Here is a 17682-nt window from a genome sequence, read left to right on the forward strand (position 1 = left end):
TGGTGCGGCCAGGACAGCGGTGTGTGAGGCCTAGGGCTTGATTTTAGGGAAGGCAGAGGTGCGAGGGTAAGAAGAGGAAGAGCCGTATCAGAAGGGTCCTGATGGTGCAGGGCCCCGAGCTGGGGAAGGAGCCCCTCCCAGCCCCCAGACTCACATTTCTAGTGGGGATGCTTACCAATTAGTGTTATCTAAGTGCTCCATTAGGAATCTGTCAAAATAATTCTTCCCTAACATTTTGTTGAATAGCAAAACCTGTGTGTTGATTTTCTCTTTGTGAGTGTATGATCATGTATGTGTAACAGTATTTCTGTCAGTGATGGACCAGGTAAACCAGGGTGGTCTCTTTAGACTGTGATGGAAGTAAAAAAAATCTGTATTGACTAGTGAATGCATAGCTGAAGAAGAGGCAAGGGAAAAGGCAACCATAGGAGAAGAAAAAGAACACCCCTAAAAGTTGTCATGGGTTTAATGGAAGTTTCTGCAGACCTCAGCATCCTCCTTGAAAGTCAGGAAACGCAGCCCCAACACCAAAGGTTTTCACGACCATAGAGGCGCGCCATGGCGCATTATCCGCTTCTAGCAGAGCTGTGACACGGGAAAGAAACAAAGCCAGCAAGCTGCCATGACTGGAGTCTCAGGAGAGGGACAGCTGTCAAGAAGTCTCAGGTGGGGCCTTCAGGAGGGTCCAGAGAAGGCCCTGAGGCCCTGGAGAGGACAGCTCAGCTGCGCCACTGTCCCTGAAGATGTTTGCCTGGGACAAGATGTGGATGTTCATGATCCTGACCCCATGTTGGGCTGGGATGGTGTGTGTGTGTGACTTAGTTTTAATGAGTTCAAAAAGTTAAAATAAAATTAAAAACTTTAAACAGGAAAAAGCTTATAGAAGGACAAAAGAAAAATATCTTTGTACAACTATACAGTGTATTTGTGTTGTAAGCAAAGGGTTATTAAGTTTAAATATTCTAACAGTTTATAAAGAAAATGTTACAGTAAGATAAAGTTAATTTACTCTTTTGAGGGGTAGGAGGGCTTGAGGCAGGTCTCCATACATAGTTCAAGCTGGCCTCGAACTCACTATGTAGCCCAGGCTGGCCCGGAATCTGCATCCATCCTCCTGCCTCGCACTGTGCATTTAGCTCTGTTTAGTTGCACAGACAGGTACTGTGCTGTTCCAGTTGCTGACGGCATGGTTCAGTAGCTTAGGTACAGACGCTATGCCACAGCGCCTAGGCATGTGGGAGGCTGTGCCATCTGGGGCTGTGTGAGCTCGCTCTTGTGAGGTTTGTACAGCAAAATCACCTAACGGTGCAGTGTTTACTGTGTTTTCCAGCTTCTTGTGACTCTGCCTCAGTGCCATACCTTTGCAAAGGTTCTCAGGGGTTGGCTACTGCCTTCCACTCAGAAGTGCCTTCTGCGTGTGTGCACATACGCATGCAGGTGTGTGTGTGTGTGTGTGTGTGTGTGTGTGTGTATTTGAGACAAGATTTTGGTATGTAGCCCAGCTGGCCTCAGATCCACGATTTTCCTGCCTCACCCTCTGGAGTGTTGGGATCACAGGTGTGTAGCACCACACCTGGCTGCCTTCTATTCTTTACATGTACCTCTCCTCGTCCCTGGGTCTGGAGTACCTGGTATTGGGCAGGCAAGGCTTATGGGGGCCAGAAATTTTATCTGAGTGCCTTCCTAGAAATAAGGGCAGGCAAAGGGGCTGCTGTACTTGCTTTGGCATCCCGGCCTATGAGGTAAGACTGTGAATGTGGCAGGTGGCACCCTGAGCTTGCTGCTGGCTTCAGCCATCCTTGTGGCAGAAAAATATTCTCAACACAGCAGACCTTCTCTTTTTGTAGAAAAAATGCTGGTTTCTTTTTAATGATAGCTTTTCTTGGAGCCATGAGGTGTCTAAATGCATTCCTTTTAGGTGAACACACCTGTCATGTCACTTCTGTTGAAACCTCAGCAAGGGCACTCTTGTGTTTCAGGCGCACATTTCTGCCCTCAGGCACAGGCGTTTCAGGGTGTAATGAGAGGAGGCAAGTGCCCAGAAAGAAGGCTGACTTTCAGGTTGACATTTCCAGTAGAACTTGCCTGGGCCTCAAGCCAGGGGGCACTCCTTAGGCTGTCCTGCGCAGAAGCCCGGTTCCAGATCTTCACTGGAACAGCTGAAGACATAGGACTAAGCACTGTCCAGCTCTTAGGATTGTAGAGATATTCTTGTAAATTGAAAACAAAATGCAGGCTTTGGTTACTTGTTTGTCGTCCCGTTAAAGGAAACAAGGTTAAAATATCTTCTGTAAGATTAGAATGTGGTGTGATTGTACCTACTTGTAAGTTCTTCTTCTACTTTAATATTTAAGATTGCCCCTGCTGTATGCACAATATATTGGAAACTGCTAAATGTGGCTTGTTCTCTTTCTAGAAGGTTATAATCTCATATGGGAATCCATGACAAGCGTCAGTAATCTCTTGTGGCCACATAAGTAAACACAGTGAGCTGATGGACAGAAAGCCTGCTTGGTCTGTGTGTGAACACGTGTGGCCTGAGTTGTGGTGTTGGGTGTGAAGGAGCTTCCCCTACGAGTGGGGAGTGCTGCCCTCCTGTAGCAGGAAGGAAATTCAGTTTTGGCAGAGGCTTGAAGGTGAGAGGATGGTGACGGGTGAATGAGCTGCAACAGCAGCAGGTGGGCCCGGCAAGGTGAGCCCCACTGCCCTTGTCTCCCTCGTCTCCCTAGGTGCGCACCTGCTGTAGACCCTTCAGTCCCTGGCCTCCCGCCTCTCTACGCTGGTGCCCCCAGACACTGTCCAGATCTACTCCCTTCAGGATTCAGCAGTTCACTGCCCGTGTGATAGCTGTGCCGGGACCTTTGAAAGCAGTCAGACTGATACAGGAGAATAAAAACTCCCAACCTGAATGATACCTAGGACGAGTTCGCGTTCTCTAAAATTGAAGAATGAATTTTAGGAACAATGGAGGTTAAGAGCAGAATATATTTATTGAGGGAAAGAAAGCTTCTGTCCAAGAGAGGGACAGAACGGGGCCCGAGTGGGTTGCCAAGGACCTTGCCCTTCCCAGGGACTTTATAGAGCAAAACCCTGAGGTGAGGCGGGTCCAAGGTGGGGGGAAAATGGGAAATTACAAGGTGGGCATGAGGTGGGACAAAACTATGGTCAGCCAATAAGATTACAAGTATAATAGTTCAGGTAAAATTGAGTAAACTGGGATCAAATGGGGAAGCGAGTCACGTAGCAAGCGGGCAGGAATACAGAACAGGGGCTTTTCCTGTAGGGGGTTGGGCTAGTGAGTCCTTCTGGCTTTTTAAAGGTGGTTGTTACTTATTTAGAGTGTCAGTCTCTGATGCTCACACCTAGGGAAGTATGTGGGTGCATTTGTTTAGTCCTTTTGTCTTGAGGTCTGGCCCACAGGTATCTTATCTTGTCTTTCATGTTGGCTCCTTTGAGGGCCTGGCCCTGTCGGATTGCCTATAATATTCTTATCTAACTCACTGCCTATAACAAAACGTGTCACTCCTTTTCCCAGCCCGCGGTGACTTACCGTCACTTTGTGGTGACACCTGGCCTCACCAGGTGCCACAGCTCTCCACTTTGATGATAGTGAGGCTGGCAGTACTGGTGGTGCACGTTAGCGAGAATACTGGTGATGATGCAGTATGACGGCACTGACCCTCACTCATTAACCCCATGGCCGTTTTGGGACAGGCACTCGTGCTTCGCCATTTAACAGGTGTGAAACTTTAACAGGAGTGAAACGGAAGCCTTTGCTCACAGTGATGTCAGTTGATGGCAGAGTTGTGAGTCCCAAGTTGATGCTGCAGCTGTGGGTCAGTGACTTCCTTCCTTTATGGGCCCACGTTTGCAGTACCTGCTGTTCCTCCTCAGTTGAGGGGGTAGGTGCATGCCCTTAGCACATTTTCGTTCTTTTTATTGCCCTTCCCCTCCCTTGTCTCTGGATCCCCTTCTCATTTGCAGGAAACCCATCTCCCTGTGTCCTGTGGGCCACTGACTTAATGGAGGCCGTTAGTGTGAGTGTCCACCTTCACCTCAGGGCCTTCTCTGCCATCTAGAGGTTTTGAGGAGTCACTTTGTCACTCTCGGTTGATCCGAGTTTGTGAACTCCCATGTTTCTTCTCTGATGTCCCCTGTGGCTGTAACAGTGCAGACACCTGGCCTTGGTGATGGCAGGTGGGGCCTGCTGTGGTTGACTTACTTGCCGTGGGGCCCTGTCCTGGAGCCCTGGGATCCTGGTGTGGGCAGAGGAGAGCTTTTGTTCTCAGCACTGATGCATGCCAGCTCTGAGCAGTGGCAGCTGCAAGGGCAGTCTAGAGAGGCCTGGGCAGGGCAGGTGGGATGTGACAAGGCCTTGGGTGGGCTGCACTTAGGGAGCTGCATCTACCCCCCACTGATACTCCAACCAGAGCAAAGCGGTGCTGTTGCTAGGGTAGGCAAAATGCGCCAGTGTGGAACTTACTATCCCCCTAGCAGATTGGGTAGCTCTTGGCATTGAAATTACTTTCAGGATATGATATCCACCCCAAAACAGTAGACCATCTCACGGTCCATATTCAAGTAACTTAGGCTAAAACTCCATCCTTGACATAATAAGAATGGAATTAAGAAACTAGGGTAAGGGGCCTTCTACAGACCGACTGGCCAGAACCACAGGAACAGAAATAGCCACTCGTAGATGGAGCACATGGGAAGCTGCCGCAGTGTCTACGGTGTCAGATGCCACAAACAATGGTGGCAGCAGGGAACTGTGCAGGGGAAGAGCCCTTCCCTCCGATTTTCAGAATTGGTGGGATCAGGGAGGTGCGGGGAGGCAAAGGAAGGAAAAAGACATTTGTCAGGAATTGAAACAGTAAAGCTGGCCATAATATATTTTATTTTGAATAAATAGGAAGAGAAAATTCAGTTGGACTAAGATACTTACATACCCCAGAATACTTACATTAGGAGATCTATGGAGTTGATTACTAATTTAAAAAATGTGTGTATGTGCTTGTAAAAATTGGAATTCCTCTTTGCCTTGTTAAAGCAGTTAAGTCACTGCTGGGTTTGGTGGCGCATGCCTATAATCCTGGCACTCGAGAGGCTGAGGCAGGAGGATCATTGCGAGTTCGAGACCAGCCTGGGCTACAAAGTGAGCTCAAAGCCAGCCTGAACTGCATAGCGAGACCCTGTCTAAAAAAAGAAAAAAATGCACTTAAGTCTCACTATACAAACTCTCATTTTTAATTAAAATAACTTTATAGTAGATATTGGTTGATTTTGTTGATGTCAGCTGTTTGATATAGATTGTCAAGTGTGTTCCCTAAACTGCATTTAACCTGTTGAATAGTTTGTGGAAATTATTCTGAGCAACTCCAAAGATCTTGCCTCATTTATTTTAGGTAAATATGGCATTTTTAAAACTATAGCTACAAAGTTGATTTTAAAATGTGAAAGCAAAACTTCAGAGTATATGTACTATAATTTCTGACTGTAAACAGCAGACAGTCTCCTAGTGGTACAGGTGGCTCGATAGGACAGAACGAGTTAGCTGCCCCAGCCCCTGGAGCATTGCTGCAGGGAGCTGGGGTTCTGCCCAGACTGGCAGTCACGAGGGTTCTCCTGGGCTCCGAGCTGACCTTAGTGGCATACAGTTAAGGAGGTCCACAAGATGAAAGCTGATTCCTTGAAAGACAAAACGAAACATCAAAATAGACAAACTTCTGGTGCAGTGAACTAGTCAAGAGAAGAAAAGAATCCACAAAGAAACAAAGATTGATGAAAAGGAAATAACAGAGAAGAAAAAAATATAAGAGCATATTCTTGGTAGGAAATGAATATGATGGCTGGATGTGGTGGTGCATGCCTGTAATCCCAGCACTGGGGAGGCTGAGGCAGGAGGGTCGCCGAATTTGAGGCCAGCCTGGGCTACAAAGAGAGTTCAAGGACAGCCTGAGTTACGTAGTGAGACCCTCTGCCCCACCCCCCAAAAAAAGAAAAAGAAAATGAATGTGATGCAGGCATCGTGGCACAAGCCTGTAATGCTGCCACTCAATAGGCTGAGGCAGGAGGATCACTGTGAGTTCAAGGCCAGCCTGACCTGCATAGTGAAACCCTGTCTCAAAAAAAAGTCACTATCAGACATTGAGGAAGGAAGGAGCTGTGAAGGTAAAGAAGCATTGATACAAAAGGAAATATCAGTGCATTTCATTATATTAGAATGAAGAGCTTAAGTTTTAGATCAGTATGAAGACAATGGATACTTTCAGCATTTACAAACTGAAAGTATAGAATTTTTAATCAAAATGTATGAAGAATGTTCACAAATAAGGCAATTAGAAACAAACAAAAATATCAGAAGATAGCAGAATTTTGAAAGCGATAAGACATAAATGACCAATAAGTGTAACAGCTGTTGTGCACTGTTAGTCTACTAGTAAGGAGGGAAGTGTGGACTGAGACTGTACTGAGATACTGTTGTTATGTATCATAATTGGCAAGAGTCCACCAAGCCTACCAGTTGGAGATCTGGATCCTGTGGGCTTGCAGCATTACTCACAGTGCTAGTGAGGGGAGCTGGGGTGATCCCTGGGAAGGCAGCTCGGCATTGTCTCTTGAAAGTGGACACGTATGCACCTTTGGCCCAGCAGTTCCACTCCTGTGTGTACAGCCAAGACCAGTTCTGCAGATTTTCAAACATACGCAGAAAGGAGGGAACAGCATAACGAACGCCCACGGAGCTTTCAGCCTGCTTCATCGCTTAGCAACACGTCATGGTTCCTGCTTCATCTTTTGCCAGACATTCGTTGGTTTTGTTTTTGATAGAACAAATGCAGACATCATGTAATTTCACCCATAAGTATTTCAGTAAAAATAAGGGCTTAGATTTGATGTAATTATCAGTCTTACAAATGTATATTTCCTTGAAGTTATCTGATACCTAGTTGTCTTCACTTGTTTCTGATGGTCTCAGAAATGTCTTTTGCTGTTTTTGTTTGTTTGTTTGTTTGACGTTAGCATTCCAGCGACTTCTAAACATTGAATTTGGTTGAAGGCTCTTGTAAGTCTCTTGACTTAGGTTAATTTCCCTTTCGTGTTTTTACCCACACCATGTATTTGTCAAAGAAAAGTTGGAGCCATGTCCAGTATCACATGCTGGACTCTGTGTTGTGTTGAGCGTGTTCATGGTCTTGTGTGTGTGTTTTTCTTTAACGCACCCTGTCTTTTCTTTGAGCTGGTGGTGAGATCTGCAGCCTGCGCAGATAGGAGGCCCCCTGATTAGAGGCTGAATACCTCCTAGGTGGTGCTCTCTGGGAGGTGTGTGGCATCTGGCCATCACAGGCATTTTGGGTATGTTCCAGGTCCATCTGCCAGCAGGGTCCCTGCAGCCTTTCCCCTGGAGCTTAGCCACAGAGGAACATTGCCAGCTTGTTTTCATCTCAGATCACAAAATGGTGATCTTTGCTTATTATCTGGAATTCTTATTTAGGGACTTGGCTTTTCTGGAATTACGGTTCTTACCTTTTTATTGATGATTTTAGATTGAGTTGTATTCTGTCACTAAACTGACCCCTGGATTTTTGCTTTATGAACTCACAGGCTTTTAGTATACATGTTCTTCAGTCACTTGCAGCTTGTATTGTTTTTGATGCTCAGATCACCCTGTCTTTGGCTGGCAGAAGCCTCTTGAAATTGGCTCCTGTGTGCTTCCAACATGATCTTGATCCTTGATGCTTCCTCAGTAGCCGAGAAGGCACAGTCTCTCCGTGTGCAGTTTGGCCACCTCTCTAGGAGCTTGACCCCTGTGGGTGGGTCACCATTGTCTTGAAGTCAGCAAGACGCTGTCCTTGGAAGACTCATGGTGCCAGATGTGAAACTAATGACATCACATATAAAGAAAGTTATTGGCACTAGGTTTTTAGAAAAAGCATGTGACGGGTAAAAGTATGGAATTACTAGGCACAGTGCTTAACTTACCTCTCTAAAAGTCATCCCTTATTTATAAAAGTTGATTGGTGAATCTTCTGTCCACCGCCAAAGGCTTTCTTTCTAACAGGGATGAAAGCACTTAATAAGTAAGGACAGTAAGGAGTGCCTCTGTTTTAGCCATTTTCTATGATTTCTCTCATTTATTCTTCATGGCCAACCCTTTTGGGACAGATGCTGCTAGTGTTGCCATTTTATGAGTCAGGGGACCAACGCACAGGGAGGCCAAGTAACTTCCTGAGATCACACGGTTGTGCATGTGACGTCAGGGTTAGCCCTAGGGTTTGAGTCCCACAGATACATGAAGCAGAGGAAACTACTTCCACTACCCAGGGACTGGCTTGGAGGCCTTGAATCATAGTCTGCGCTGAGACCAGGGCCTGTGGTTCAGACAGCCGCTGTGGTGGTACCATGCGTGGTGAATGGCCATAGTGTCACTCTGCTCAGGGGCCATGTCCATGTCAGTGAGGAAGGCCAGCTTAGAAGTAAAGCATATGCAGCGACGGGTGGATGGATGGATGGGTGGATAGATGGGTGGACGGATGGATGGGTAGATGGATTGATAGGGCTTGTGAGGGAGAGTGTGAATGTGACCCAGCCTGCAGCACAGCTGCCCTCCAGAGCCATGACTAGAAGGGTCGGGAGGGCTGGTTGGTTGGCATGAGCTGCTGCTCTGCGTGGGAAGCCTGGAATGTGGCCAGGACACAGCCCTGTGCCTTCCAAGTGAGAACGTTGAAGATGCACAGTAGCAGTGCCCAGGGAGAAGTGAAGGCATGGCCTGCACCTCCTCAGTAGCCAGGGAGGGGGTCAGCTCTAGTGGCAACAAGCAGGATGTGAGCCTGGCAGAGCAGTGTGTTCATTCTATAAAGCTTCAGAAATGAAGGAACCCAGAAGAAAAAATCACTGTATTTGCGCCAGGTGGAAGAGAGTGCAGTGAAATCTTGGGGTGAGCCTGAGCACAGGCAGGCTAGAGTTGATAGAGGAGGAACAGGAGGATGTCTTTGTGGGAGCAGAAGGAAAAGGGGGCAGGAGCCGTGATGACTGCATCGTGAGTTCTTGAGGGCCTTGCTGAGGTGCTAGGCTTTGTCTCCCGGCCTGTGCAGAGCCAGGGAAGGGTGTTGAGGACTGCATGGTCACAGTGGGATGAGAAGAGGCCATCAGGGTCTGCAGGGTCAGTGAGAGGAGAGGAATTGGGTGAGAGAGGCGGAGAGTGCAAGAGGAGAGACATGATCTGCAGCAGGCACACACCCAGGTGTGCCCCTCACACGTGTACACCCTTTGGGCACGCCACATGCACACCGCGTGAAGGCACACACTCTGTCTCAGTTAGCTGGGGCTGCTGTGACAAAATGCCTGGACCAGTGCCTCACACACAGTAGATGTTCACTGCTCCAAGTTCTGGAGGCTGGAAGTTCACGATCAGGCTCTTGGCAGGGTTGGTGAAGACATGAGACTCATAGTGCCTTCTGTGTGCTGTCAATGGGGAGAAAGGACAGGTCTCTCTGAGGTCCCTCTCATAAGGACACAAGTCTGTTCACAAGGCTATGCCTCTGCGACTTTAATCACCTCCTAAGGCCCTGTGTCCTCGCTTGCACTTTGATGTCAGGATGCTGGGTGAATTTTGGGACACAAACTTTCAGACTGTGGCTCACACACGGCGGTGCCTCTCCCAAGAGTGCAGGGGCAGTGGAGTCCGTAGTAGGTGGGGAGGTGTGACAGGAGCGCTCATACCTGGGGTGACCTCAACGTCGGCACACAGAGGTGGTGGTCTTTGTGTCACCTGTACAGGGCGAGTGTAGAGTTTAAAGTAGGATAGGATTGCTGTCCAGAGATTTGAGAGAGCAGCTCTGTTTAGGGTGAGGGATATGGCCCCAAGGGAGCTCTTGGGATGGCAGGTGTAGGTTCCACCTTCTAGCACAGCACCTCAGCTTTGGTAGTGCTCGGGCAAGCCAGCCCCGGGCTCCTTCTCAGGTGAGGAATGCCTGCCCAGGTGTGTTCTCTGAAAAAGCTAGGTGGCGGCGTCTGCAGCCCCCAGGGTGGTAAGCCCATTGCCGGCCTGGGGTCCGCTTCCCCAGTGAGCGCCTCTAGGCTGAGGCTTTGGGCTGCTCTTCTCGGCTTCTCGGATCGGCACTAGCTATTCTCTCAGGGTTGTCCCTAATCTTCGGTTTTTAAAAACAAACTGAGGGACAGAGGACCTTCTGGTCATCATGGCAGAGTGTGGACAGGCCTGGTGTGCTGGGTCCCTGCCCCGGTGTGAGCCCTGCTCCTCACTGGCGTGAGGGTGATTCCTGGAGACAGGGCCATCAGTGTGCACCAGAGCAGGTGACTATGTCCTGGCACGCCCTACCTGACAGTGCCCAGGCCTGGGAAGGGTCCACCATTTGGAGCCGGCTGGCCTCCAGGGAGAGATAGGGCCTGTGGCCCACAGCCTGCCAGTGCTGTGGGCCGTCCTGTTTTTCTCCCAGCACCTGAAGGGCCTTGTCCCAGCTCCTCGGGAGTGGGAGCTGTGGGATACCTGCTCCATAATCTGCACTGAGCTGCTGACTCACTGTCTGCCTCCCACCCTGGTGCGGAGCCTCTGTGCTCCTCCCCGGCCTCCCTCCTCCCCCTAGGGCCCCAGCTGCAGGAGTGGCCACGGGCAGCAGAGCTGGGGCGGGCGGGAAGTCAGTCTCTCTCTCTCCCAGCCCAGACCCACCTGCACTTGACAGGACACTTATTTTTACACACTGTCGGCTGGAAATAAGCAACTTTATTTAAAGAGAATGTGGATTCAGAGCGCTAAAAAAAGCACCCAGCAACTTGCTAGGGCTGTTTTAGGAGTGATTCTCCTGCCTGCTTTGGAAGGAGGCTGTAGGGCCCATGCAAGGGGAGCCGAGGACGCAGTGGGAGGAGGGGCCAGGTGGGATCTGTGTGATCAGAGCTCCCACCAGGGGCACAGAGCTTTGGGGACAGCGCATGGGGTCAGGACAGCGCATGGGCCTGGTCTGGGCAGTGTCCTTAGCCCTTAAGGAGCACAGCCCTGTGGCATCACCAGTGACATGGACTGTGCTGAGCTGCAGTCTGAATCCCCTTGCCCAGGACACTCGCTCCTGTCTTTGAGAGAGCTGTCTCAGTTTCACCTTTGAGGAGTCTTTGCGTCAACTCCCTGATCTCTGTCAAGGGCTGGGGCCGTGCTGGTCTTTAGTGGGTGTGTGTGGGTATTTTATTTATGCTTTCATAATTCTAATTATTCCCACCTGGTGACATGTGCAGGCTGTCAGGGGACAGGTCCCCCACCTCTACCTCATGCTTGCAGCAGTGGCTGTCGCTGCTGCCCTGTTCTGGAGACATTTGTTGCATGTTCAGGTGTTGTCACTTCAGACGTGAGCTTAATGCTGCTATTGTGTGGGTGTGTTTCGTGACACCTGGTGGCTGGATGTGTCCTCCACCTGTGTGCCACCCCTCCACAGCTGGCTTCAGGACATTCCAGGGCTCACACTGGCTCTTTAGAGCCACTGGAAGCATCACTGTCTCCTGTGAACACTTCAAACAAAAACTCCTTTCTTCTTTGTTGTTAAAATGTCCACGCGTTGTAGGGAATTTGACTATACCCACAGGTACAAAGGAGAAGGTCAGATTCCTTGCTGCCCTGCTGCCAGAAGGAGCTGCAGAGATTTAGCCCGTTTCCTTCCAGGCTTTTTTTTTTTTTTTTTTTTTTTTTTTTTTTTTTTTGGTTTTTCTCCGGTACCGGGAACCGAACTCACGACCTTGCGCTTGCCAGGCAGGCGCTTTGCCGCTGAGCTAAATCCCCAGCCCCTTTCCAGGCTTGTTTATATGTACTGTCTAGCTGAGTATGTATTTTTCCTCCTTCTGCAAGCAGAGGCTCTAACACACATGAAAGTTGTATACCCTGTATTTAAGTTGTATGGAATGTTGAAAGCTTTCTCCACACCTCTGTGTAGTCTTTGAAAATACGTTTATCAGTTGCATACAGGTGTTCTTTACTTTACTGCTGTCACCCTGCCCTGCTTTCTCATGTCATCAAGGCATGTGTCCTCAGTGGCTCTTGGTCCCCATGTGTCACCTCCATGCTTCACAATGCCAACCTTGTGGACAGTTTCTGGCTGGCATCCATTCTGACTGACCAATGTCTAGTACTGAATTTTTAATCTCACCTCTGACTTGCGCTTGATTCTCTTAGCCACTGGGTTTGACTGTTCTGCTACAACAAAGTGCCACAGAATGGTGGCTTAAACAAGACATGTCAGTTGTGTCATTGTTCTGAAGTGGGGATCTCAGATCAGGTGTCGGGCAGCCCTGCCGCCTTCTGAAAGCTCAGGGAAGGGTGCTTCTTGCCTCTTCCAGCTTTGGGGAGCCAGCAGTCCTTGGTGTTCCTTGACTGACAGTCCCGTCACTCAAGTCCCGGCCATGGTTTTCACGTGGCCCTCTTCACATCATCCTCCTTGAGAATGTCCTCCAGGGAACAAGTCCTAAGTGCGCCTTGTAAGGCCACCAGCCACAGTTGGTTAGGGTGTACTCTAACAACCTTATTGTGACTAGATCACCTCTGTAAAGACCTTATTTTCAAGTAAGGTCACATTTTGATGTCTCAGGGGTTAAGATACCAACATATCATTTGGAAGGACTCAATTCAGCCCTTAATAGCCACCAGTTACCCAGTCCAGAGAGCTTGGACCATGCTGGAGCCCCAGCCACTTACAGTAGGTAAATGCACTTTTCTCTAAACGTTCCCACCCTTGCCCAGATACAGTCACATGAAGCTTTGTGCTCTTCGAAGCAGGTGAGGTGCACATGTTGTTTGTAGGGCTTCCTCCCTGCCGGGACATGTCTCCTGGTCTCTGGGAAGGCTGGAGAATGTGGCTGGGCGGAATCCACTGCAGAATGTTCCATGTTTGTGACTACCTTCTCCATGATAAGGGTTTTATCTGTGATTTAGATCCTCAACTCACGTAGTGGCCTTGAGTCTAAACTCACTTTTAAGAAGCATTTATATGGTTAAGTTTTATGCTAACTATTGTACTTTCTTTTCAGCATCATTGTTGTGGTTAGACCTGTCTGTGTGTGTGCTGTGTCTGTGATGGATATATCCAGTTGGATTCATCAGACCAGGCTCTTGGGCCCCCTCTCTCATTAAACATAGCATTTATGTTTTGCTAATGATGCTATAGTTTTAGTGTAGGCCTTTTAGATTTGAATTACTTTTTTGGAGAAAAATCAGTGTTAGATTAGGATTGAAGTTAATCAGCTGCAGGATGAAGTTGTTTTGCCTTTTTAAAGAAAGAGTAACCAGCACTTGAGAGCATAAGACAGGAGGATTGCTGCAAGTTCGAGGCCAGCCTGGGCTACATAGTGAGTTCAGGGCCAGCCTATATAGTGAGACCCTGTCTCAAAACCAACAAAAAAATGGTTGGCCTACCACACAGTTTATATAGAGTTTTTTGTAGAAACTTGTCTGTGAGCCAGGATTCCTATTAGCATGCACATCTGGCTAGTTCATAGGCCCAGAGCTGAGCACTGTGGTACCTGGCAGGACTAGGCTGGTCTTTGGTTTTTGTTTTGTTTTGTTTTGAGACAGGGTCTTGCTCTGTAGTTCAGGCTGGCCTTGAACTCACTATGTAGCCTAGGTTGGCCTCAAACTTGTGAATCCTTGTGCCTCTGTCTCCCGAGTGCTGGGATTACCGGCTTACACCACCATGCCTAGCTGAGCTGGTCTTTGACAGTGGTCACAGATACTTTTCCTAAACTAGAGGGTTCTGCATGCAAGTTTTCTTCTCTGTAGCTTTTCCCTTTTCCTGGGATGTCCTAGAGACCAGGTAGGAGGGCCAGATGAGGGGTTTTGCAGATGCGCAAGCAAACAAGCAAGCTTGAGATGCAGCCTGGGTTAGTCACTCCTCGAGGTGTAAGGCTACTACCCATGGGTCCTCTGCCTGTGTCTGCCTGGCTGCATCTCACCTTTCCTGTTCTTTCTCAGGGCTCAGGAGCAGTTCCAGAGAAATCCTGACAGTTACAATGGTGCTGTCCGTGAGAACTACACCTGGTCACAGGACTACACCGACCTGGAGGTCAGGGTGCCGGTGCCCAAGCACGTGGTGAAGGGGAAGCAGGTAAACACGTGGACTGGGGTGGAGGTGCGGGTGGAGTTTCACTCAGTCAGTCTGCGCTGGCTTAGGAAGGAACCAGCATTACTGGGGGAGGGTTGGGATTGGCCTCAGGATGTAAGGCTTGGTCCTGCTCCTGCCTCAGTTGGGGTCACTTGCACACCCCCTGCCACCAGCTGGTATTTGGCCTGCAGGCATCTCCTCCTTAGGAGCAGCATCAGCGCCATGAGAAAGGCCCACGTGTTTGATGTTCTCGTCTCCTGCTAAACAAAGTCGTAGATGCTCTCAGGGCCCTGGTGTGGGCGGCCAGCTTCTTGGTTTTCAGGGGCAAACTCCAACATTGCCTTGGTGGAGTCCCTATTTTCCCAAAGATGGAGTCTGTCTGGAGCTTCCCAGCAGGAGCTGGGTCAGCCAGGCCCACAGGGAGGCCTTCACTTGGCCACTGTCCCTTGATTTTCTGGGTATCCCCAGCCAGAACCCAGTAAACTCATGTTAGACAAGGTGACAGGTGGGTGGCACCTCCCTGTGTGTGACAGACTGTGTGCTGGGGAGATAAAGGATTTGTGACCTACTCAGGGGGCAGGAGGGGAGAGCATGGGTGCTGCAGACCCTGGAGCCCAGGGACCGCCCGCCCGGCATCCCCATCTGCTCTCCGTGCTGTCTGTTCCCTCTTTCCTGCTCTGTTTTTTCTGGTTTCACATAGGTGATGTGTGAGCTGAGTGCACACTTCCTGTCCTGGAGCCTCCTTTCTGCAGTTGGCTCAGGGTCCTTCAAGAGGATGCTCTCCCTGTCTCAGCCATGTCCCGTGTCACTCAGTTCTCCTCACAGGGTGTGGAAGGCTCGTCCTGCTTCTTTCCCTAATGACGGGCATAGCACTGCTGCTTTTGCTTCAGCCATGAGTACCCAGGTGCCCTGACTTAAACCAGGTCAGGTCACGGGTGAGACTCCCTGCAGTGTTGCCCCACCCTAAGGACAAAGGAGAAACCCAAGGCCACAGGACCAAGTGCTGTCCCAGTTTGTGCCCTGTGGCTCTTCCGTGGAGCAGGAACTGGCTTCTGAAGCCTCCTCTGGTAGCTGCAGTGAGTAGACGTGCTCTTCTAGAGGAGAGCTGTTTCCTCAGGCAGCCTTGATAGCCGTGGTGGTGTTGTCAGTTGTTGCAAATAGGTAGTCTCCACTCAGAGCCTCAGGCAACAGAGCCAGTATGAGGTGTGTCCTCACCTGAGTCTTCACCAGAACCTGTGGCCTGTAAGGTAATGTTGTTATTTCATAGATGAGGAACGGAGGCTGCGAGAAGGTGTTATGGTATCCAGTGGCTGCCCCTTGTGGTCACCCTGAGCAGGGTACTGGACACATGTCTGCCGGAGTAAAGGGCTGGAGTGTGGTGGCTGTAGGTGCATTTCTGAGCTCATGCTTGTCTGTTGGACCGACACTGGAGACTGCTGTGTCATTTCAGACAGTGAGGCACACCCCCCCCCCCGCCGGGAGGACGGTTGGACAGCAGTTGGGGTCCACTCTGGCCTGGGCCATGTAGATGTGCCAAGTCCAGGCTGGCGGTGAGGAACTCCTGGCCCTCTTTGCCCATGTGTAGCATCTGGGTGGGGACTGTAGCAGGTGGCCAGGGTTGTATGAGTGCAGCTTCTTCCAGGGGACAGAGGCAGGACATGTTCTTGTGCTGGTTGTGGAGCAAAGATGGGCCTCTCAGCCTTTAAAGTACCATAGCTGTCCATCAGTGAGTTGTGAGTGGCCTGACTTTGGCAGGAAGCAGCCATTTGCAGAATTCGTCCTGCTGCCCACTCCGTTATAGTGTGTCTTTCCGGCTCCCCATAACCCCTGGAATCAGGGTTCAGTGTACCTGTGGGATCCGAGTCAGTCCAGAGTGTGGGGGTGCTGCACAGACTCCCACCTTCGAATGGCCGCTCACGATCTGTTTTGGTCAGATCAGGAGCAGGTACTGGCTGCCCTTCTTGAGTTATTTACCCAACTTCTTTTTTTTTTTTTTAATGCAACTTCTTAGGATATTAGTGGATCAGGTGTTGATTTCCATGTTATTTTCTGGTAGGATTGTCAATCAGTTAGGAATTCTGAAAAGTGTTGATTTATATGCTCATCCACTGGGCCAAAAAAATTAGTTTCCTTGACCTTTACCGACTTCTAACATGCTCCATGCATTGCTGGGGCTTTCTCTCAGAAGGCTCATCATAGGCCTAGCCTAAAACTGGTTATCTTCTGTGTAGATGACCCCGCAGACTCAGGGTGGCTAACCACCTTTGCCATTCCTTCCACACCCATCAAGACAGCTGCGCTGGACAGGTGTTGGGTCTCAGCTGTGCTACCCACTAACTGGAGTTGAAACCATAGCTCCCTCTGTGGACATCATGTTGGGTGAGGCCCTGCCCTGTGGATCTTACAAGCTGTGCTGTTTCAAAATCAGCTTTAGGACTATCACACATCCCTGTTACAGACCTGGGATGATGTGGTCCTACTTTCACCACGTGTAGCCCTGGTTCTGACGCATTCTGCAGTGGGTATTTTCTGAGTGCATGGCCCATGTGGGGGTCACCAAATCAGACCAGGTTGCTGATTCAGAATGTACAAGGGGTTATCAAAACATACGGTGGGAGTTAAAATTTTTAAAATTTATCACAGTAAAAGATGCATTGTCATTAGTTCCCTTTAGAAAACTCCCCCTTACTTCAAATACTTATCCTATCATTTTCCCAATTTCTGAAGCAGTTCTGGAATCCTCTTTCCTGAGTGTCTTTACAGGGTCAGATCAGAATATGGTGAATAGACAGGCTCCTAAAAACATTACAGTGTGTCCTCATCACCTTGCTCACTGACTCGGCACGTGTGGCTTCTGGCTCATCCTCAAAGTCAAAATGACTATGAAAGGTAATGTTTTGAATGGATTCAGGATATCCAGGCAGTTGCCACAGCATAACTAAAGATGACTCCAGAGCTGCTTCAGAAAGTGGCAAGAAAGGTGGGATAAGTGTGTTCCAACCAAAGGGGAATTGTTTGAGGAGTACTAATAGCAATGTGTTTTTTACTGTAATAAATTTATAAAAATTTAAACATTCACTATCTTAGAATATACCTTGTATATCCTTTTATTATGCAGGCAGAAGAGTTGGCAAATAGTGAAGTAGGCGATGGCAGGTGGGGGCAGTAGTGAGTACGTAACAGTGGTTGGTGTGGGTCCAGGGCTGAGGGGGTGCCCGTCTCGGTGACCCATCCCTCCTGTCCTCCGGCCCGCTGCAGGGCTGTGCACTCGGGGCTGGCAGTCAGCCTGTTCAGGTCGCTGGTAGCAGGAGCTGGGCCGGGAACCAGCATCCTTTGCACCCTGAGAGGGCCCAGAGCACTTTACTGTGACACCGCAGTGCCAGGGGCTTCCTGTGGCTGCTCTTGGCTTGTTTAGCATGGGCATTTTGTGGCACTCACTGACATAACTTACCCTAGTGACCTGCTTGTGAAAACCTTCATCTCCTCTGTGGTGGGGAGTTTTCTTTTCCTTCTTGGATAGCACCCACCCCGCCATCATTCTTACAATATCATGAACTTTCTTTAGAGAAGTCTTGGTCTCTCGTTTAGTGAT

At 49.3% G+C, this 17682-nt stretch overlaps 1 protein-coding gene across 1 annotated transcript in view; it reads left to right on the forward strand.

The window, feature by feature from the left end:
• Nudcd3 (NudC domain containing 3) overlaps positions 1-17682 on the forward strand; it is an 86284-nt gene that overhangs the window by 43752 nt on the left and 24850 nt on the right. The window contains exon 3 of the mRNA XM_005396666.2: positions 13961-14093. Within this exon, the coding sequence (XP_005396723.1) occupies positions 13961-14093 (133 nt within the window). The remainder of the gene's footprint in view (positions 1-13960; positions 14094-17682) is intronic.

Source organism: Chinchilla lanigera, unplaced genomic scaffold (assembly GCF_000276665.1).
Source record: "Chinchilla lanigera isolate Chin_1 unplaced genomic scaffold, ChiLan1.0 scaffold00055, whole genome shotgun sequence".
In the NCBI taxonomy this organism is placed as follows: Eukaryota; Metazoa; Chordata; class Mammalia; order Rodentia; family Chinchillidae; genus Chinchilla; species Chinchilla lanigera.